Source organism: Symsagittifera roscoffensis, chromosome 2 (assembly GCF_963678635.1).
Source record: "Symsagittifera roscoffensis chromosome 2, txSymRosc1.1, whole genome shotgun sequence".
NCBI lineage: Eukaryota > Metazoa > Xenacoelomorpha > Acoela > Convolutidae > Symsagittifera > Symsagittifera roscoffensis.
Window position 1 is genome coordinate 42593636 of NC_087063.1, and position 6137 is coordinate 42599772.

Genomic DNA, 6137 nt, shown 5'->3' on the forward strand with positions numbered 1-6137 from the left:
TTCGGTCTATGGGTTTTCTGTCTTTTTTTCAGAGTGTAAATGGAACTGTCTGAGATGGAGTACAGATACAAGTCTGAGCTGTGTCCCACATTTGAGTCGTCACGCTCTTGTCCTGATGGGTCCGAGTGTGCGTTTGCCCATGGGCTGAAGGAATTGAGGTCAACTGAGAACCCTCTCTATAAGACTCAGATATGCACTGCATATGAACAGGAGGGAAGATGCAGGTTTATTATACTGTTTTTTTTTTCTGATCCTAAATTTGGTTTTGATTAGAATTATCAGCTACTCTAATATCAGCCTGATTTACGAGTTCTTCTAACTTTCAGAAATAACGCTAAGCAATCTTTAACTTATACCCAAATAACGCCTTAGTATCGACTAATCCCAAATGTGATTCAATTATCTGTTTTCAACTAATTAAATGAAAAGCATTTAAGTGATTAACAGTTGATTGTGCTGTTCAGATTGGGCGATCACTGCTTGTTTGCGCATGGAGAAGACGAAGTCAGGGAACTGGCCCTACCCTCTGCTTCTTCATCTCTGCCTCGGCTCACCAGGACTCCAGAGTTGCAAGCGGGCAACAGTCAGATGCATGTGAACGGCGAAAATAATGTAATGAAGTTGGGTACATTTATGGTTATCGGATTCCACAAAGTTTTCATCACTTATCACTGAGTTGCTCTTGTTTTTGTAGAAAGTGTGCAACTTTTTCCTGAAGTACGGAAATTGTACTAAAGGGGATAATTGCAGATACTCACACGTCAAGTCTGGAAACATAGTTCCGATGCAATCACTCAGCCAATCAGCTACTGGAAATTCATCGGAACCGAAAGCCAACGATGCTGCCAAGTTCAAAACGAGAATGTGTGTTCCGTATCAGTACAATAAAATGTGTACTAATAAAGACAACTGTACGTTCGCGCATGACGAATCCGAGCTAAGGCAAACTGAGTCGCAAAAAGGGTCGGACAGACCTGGTTTTATGAAAAAGGAGGATTATATGTATAAAACAATGCTGTGCAAGAACTATGAACAGAAAGGCAGCTGCATAGTTGCTGATATGTGCCGATTTGCTCATGGAAGATTTGAACTGAGACCCAGAGGCTTCAAAGGTTAATGATTTTTGCATTTTCTGAATTGTTATTCTGAAACGTCAATCGATCATCTCCTGTTCTATCGATTTTTTTTGCTTCAAGAGAAACCATGTAATAAAATGATGACTCGGGCACGAGATAAAGAAGTAAAAAAAATTGAAAGATATTTTTACAGCAAACCTGGCTGTTAACTGTTAATGTTTTTCCTATTAAGAGTGATGAACGTAATGAATACTTTTATATCTAATGGTTTTTTTCAGGCTTAAGATTTGTTCACGCTCAATTGTGATTTTTCTTGGTTTGACTTTTGATATCTTTCTGATTTCATTTCAGTTCCTTTGTTAAAAGGAAGGCAAACTCCACTATCGAAGAGCAAAAATGTAAAGGTCACGAAAAAGGTGATCGACTTCTAATTCGAAAATGGAATTTTATCAGATTTCCCAGTGAAATAAAAATTTTACGTATTGATCCACTTTATCAAAAAAGCATCAATCTTAATTTCGTGAAATTCAAAGAGCCTTCAGGGCTAATGTTTTTTCTTTAAAAATCGAAAGTTGAAGTTTTTTCAAAAACAATTCAATTTTTTGTTGTTTCCTTGCGTTTATTACTCTTTTCAAACTGTCAGTTGGTCATGTTTGCTTTTTTTTCCTTTGCAGTCGATAAGTATTGAATGATTTTGGTTTTATGATAACTAATATCCCTCATGTAGTTAACTTTCAGGTGACTTCGAAGAAAAAGTGAAACAAAACCCAAACTGGAAATGTTCCTTGTGCGACATCTATAAAAGAGAGGGAAACTGTTCCAGAGCTGAGTGCAATTACGCTCATGGCGAGGGCGAACTGCGTTCTTCGCGCAAAGCCGAAATGCCCGACAAAAACAGCTCCAGATACAAAACTGCAATTTGCAAAGACTGGTCGAACTCGGGCGTGTGTAGAAACGGTGGGATGTGCAATTTCGCTCACGGAGAGCAGGAGTTAAGAGGAAACAAGCAAGGCGCAGGAGCAGCTTCTATGATGTCTCTAGGAGCTACAGAGTTGTTCTCGGAGCACAATCGAGTTGCGTCTCAAATGTATGCATATGACGGTAGTTTTCCAGGAATGTCGAAAGGGAGTGATATGGGAATGCATATGCAGTCTGCCATGCAAGGAATGGCAATGCAAGCACGAAAGCGCCCGTTTGAACCTAGTAAACAGACAGCAGTTGCGGAAATGAGTCTTCCGCAGACGACTGTCTCACCGGACATGAAGATGTTTGCGGAGTTTCTGGAGTTCAAGAAGTTCAAACAGCAGACAGAGGAGATATCTGCATGTGGTTGGTATTGATTCTAGTAAGCTTCGTTAGTAAATGGAAAAAACGGTAGCATCGCAGTGTAGGCGTATCAATTATCTTATAGTCGTTTAGTTAGTAGGTATTATTCGTTGCTCTATGATACTGTTTAGGATTTTGAAATACAATATTTATTTAATAGCAAACAGCTAATCGGTAAATGATATTTTGTGATGTCATCTCATCATTATGTTCAACGATAATTTTATTATCGGCAGTGTAATATGCAGATGCAGGGACGTCACAGGCAGCTAATGAAATCTCAAGACTTTTATTAAGAGTAATGTACGTAGTGAAGGCTCTTATATAGGTCTTGCTGATTTTTTTTCTGGAAAAAGTTCTAAAATTTGTTCACGCTCAATTTTGATTTTTCGCTGTTTGACTTGTGATTTCTTTTGTGAAGTTCATTGCATTTCTATTGTTAAAAGGAAGGCAAACTTCGCTATCGAACAGCAAAATTGTAAAGGTCACGAAAAACGTGATCGACTTCTAATTTTGAAATTAAGAATTAATTATCAGATTTCACAGCGAAATAAAAATTATAGCTATTGATCCAATTTTCTCAAATTGGGTTAATTTTAACAAAAAAGTGTTCATCATAAATGGTTCTGCTAATTCAAAGAGCTTTAAGGCCAACTAATTTCTTACTCGAAATTCAAAAGTTGAAGATTTTTGAAAAAACAAGCCTTTTTTTATGTTTCCTTGCGTTCATTACTCCTTTCCAACTGTCAGTTGGCTATGTTATAATGTTTCAATGTCAATTTGCTTCGATGAAAGTTTACATTTATGATCTTTTCATTTCGATCATCGGAGCTGCGAAGGTTTTAAGTTAATATACGAAATTATTCTTTAGTTTGTAGTTAATTTTGATTTAGTGTTTGTTACCCTTGCGATAAGCAAGGGTATTGCAATTGGGTACTTGACTTATTTAAATGAAACTACATTATTTTGGCAGTAAATAGGCGTAGTCCGTTTCTGGGGTTAAATCGTGATTTTGGTCCTGGTTTCCATCGGTTGAATTTCCGTTTTTTTTCCACCTTGAATTTGTACTACTGCTTTTTTTCGTAAAGCATGGATTCTGTTTTGATTTAGAATTTTTTAATACAATTGAAAAATCTGTAATTTGTCGGTTTTCCAAGTCTGATTTTTCTTATTATTATTTTTTTCAATGCAACGGTCTCGGCTTATGTTTTATAGCAAAATTATTTTTATTGTGTAGTTTTGTGCGAAAAAATTCCTGTTTGACAAAATCAGTTATAATACATCGTATTTTTTACCTCTTGAGACGCTAGTGTATGGTGTATCTGACTTTTTGAGACGCTGGTGTATGGTGTATCTGATTTTTCTTTTTTTTGCGATACAACGGTTTTGGCTTATGTTTTATCGCAAAATCATTTCCTATTGCGTAGTTTCGAGGCAAAACATTCCTGTTCTACAAAATCAGGTATTATGAAATAGTATTTTTGTTTAATTTAATAATTTTTGAGCCGCTGGCTTATGGTGTACCTTAATTTTTCTTCGCAAAATCATTTTCTATTGCGTAGTTTCGAGGGAAAAATTTCCTGCTCGAGAAAAGCAAGTATTACGAAGTCAAGTATTATGATTTTTACTTGTATGATTTTTTGAGGCGCTTTGGCAATTTTTTTCACTGTTCGCTGAAATTTTGTTTCTCGACAACATTTTCACTGATTTCAAAAAAATGGCTCCAATGAAAGGCCTTCAGAGGTTTTTGAATATTTAAACGTATGGAATATTTGACTCATTTTTTTGAATTTTGTTTTTTTTCTCAGTCGCTACCGTGCCAAATCTGAGATTAAGGTTTCAATAGCAAGAACAGGTTGTGGGAATCTCTTCTACGTAATCCGGTACGTCCTATTTTTAATCGAAAAAAATTGTGGCCTTAAAAAGGCTGTTTTTCCCATTTTTTTTTTCTAGTTTACCAGCCAGAGGCTTAACCCGAAAGTTAATTTTTTAAGGTTAACTAGGCTATGGCTATCTTACAAAGGCTCACCTTGTAAATTGCAGCACACGTGTGATTTGAACCCGCAATCATATGATGGCTGGGAACCATCACTAACGATGCACCACAAAAACTAGCCTGCCAAATCTGAGGTTGAGAGTTCAGTGAAAAAAAACAGGTGGCCAAAATTTTCGTGCAGAATTTTCGGTTTTTACGACTTAGCGGTTTTCTATTTTAGTATCGCAAGTGGTGCGAAGCTCAGCCTCGCCTCTGTGTTTATAATTCCTATTTTAGCTTCTTCGCCTTCGTTAAGTAACAACTACCCAGCCGTGGTTTCTCCGAGTACGGGTGGTATGGGGGGTGCTCGGGCTCCTATGATGGGCTACCCAGAAAGAAATCAATATTCCTACGACTTTTATTAGACTTCTAGTTATGTTTGTTGTTCATGCTCATGTCTAAAGTTCCTTTTATATGATATAGTAACAGTATTACATTATCGTTATGTTTATTATCTGTTGAATGTTCTAAATTGCTATACTGTTTAAAATTTTAAGCTCAAAGTCACAAAAACTGAGATTATGTCCTCTGAATTTATGTTGTATTTAATTTAATTCTCGCACTAAACGTCTTATGATTTTGATAATAGTTCCTGTATTATAATTCTATTCGTGTAAAATTATTCAGTATTTGAAGGCACCGTATCAGGACTTTGACTCGTTAAACTAAAGCTTCCTCGCCCTGCAAAATGTATATCTCTGTATGGAATTTCTTGTTGTACTGCATTTGTGATGAAATTTCGTCATCCATACACTTGTAAAACCACTAATTACACAAATCTAAATGTCTAGTAAGGGTGGTAGTAGAGCTCCAGCTTTTTAAATAGCGAATGACCATGTCAAAATCCTAGTGTGAATCGATTATTGCTTTATTCTTAACTATGGTGTTTTTGATGGCATCCGTTTCTCTTGAAAATCCGTCTCAGACCCGCCATGTCAAGTACCATATGATAAGGTTTTCGTCTAGTAAGGTATTACTTGAATTATTAAGTTTGCCTGAATGATCTGGGAAAAAGCACTCATTAATTTTTTAAATGGGAATATTGGCACGCCCAATTAATTACAATGAAGACGAATTTTTTCCTAGCAGAGTGGCAATCTTTGAATCCAAGGTTTTTATTTAAGCATAAATTTCTATATCAGCTCAATGGAAGCGTATTCCTTGGTGTTTTTTTTCGAAAATGAATAAAAGTTTGAGTAAATGTGCCACGAATGGTATATTCGAAGAAAGTGCCGGATGCTGTTAGTTCGAGGTTCGTAGTATCTTGAGATTTCTTTTTACACAAGGGAACCGTAGTGTTGTAGCGCGAAGCAGCTTTTTTCCAACCAAAGTTGCAGTTATTAGTCCTATGTCATCTTGATGATTGAAACTTGCCCCAGATTCTTTGATATCATTCCTCGTAGAACATGATTTCGGCGTTAACATGAAAATATTTTTGCTGAACAATTAAATTTGAAACAAACTGCGGATTTATTAAAACATGTTCGGAATCAAAATGAGTTCAAAGAATGCTCGAACAAAGTGAAAGCTGCGCCATTTGAACGCAATTTTCATGTCGATTTAATCATATCAAAAGTTAGAACGCAATTTTCATGTCGAAATAACCCTATCAAATGTGCACATCACTCTTATTCAAAAAGTCAAGAGTTCAAAACTCGAAGAAGTCAAAACTTTAGTTTGAAAGCATGAAAAAAAAGTGC

General features: G+C 36.2%; 1 protein-coding gene across 2 annotated transcripts in view; it reads left to right on the forward strand.

Moving 5' to 3' along the window:
- The window catches only part of LOC134839181 (branched-chain alpha-ketoacid dehydrogenase kinase-like), a 557313-nt gene extending 551842 nt beyond the window's left edge, over window positions 1–5471 (forward strand). For both annotated transcript variants that reach the window (XM_063854649.1, XM_063854650.1), the window contains exons 2-6: window positions 31–224; window positions 465–612; window positions 695–1112; window positions 1815–2405; window positions 4675–5471. In XM_063854649.1, the coding sequence (XP_063710719.1) occupies window positions 40–224; window positions 465–612; window positions 695–1112; window positions 1815–2405; window positions 4675–4802 (1470 nt within the window). In that variant the 5' untranslated portion in view covers window positions 31–39 and the 3' untranslated portion in view covers window positions 4803–5471. The remainder of the gene's footprint in view (window positions 1–30; window positions 225–464; window positions 613–694; window positions 1113–1814; window positions 2406–4674) is intronic.
- The last annotated feature ends 666 nt before the right edge of the window (window positions 5472–6137 follow it).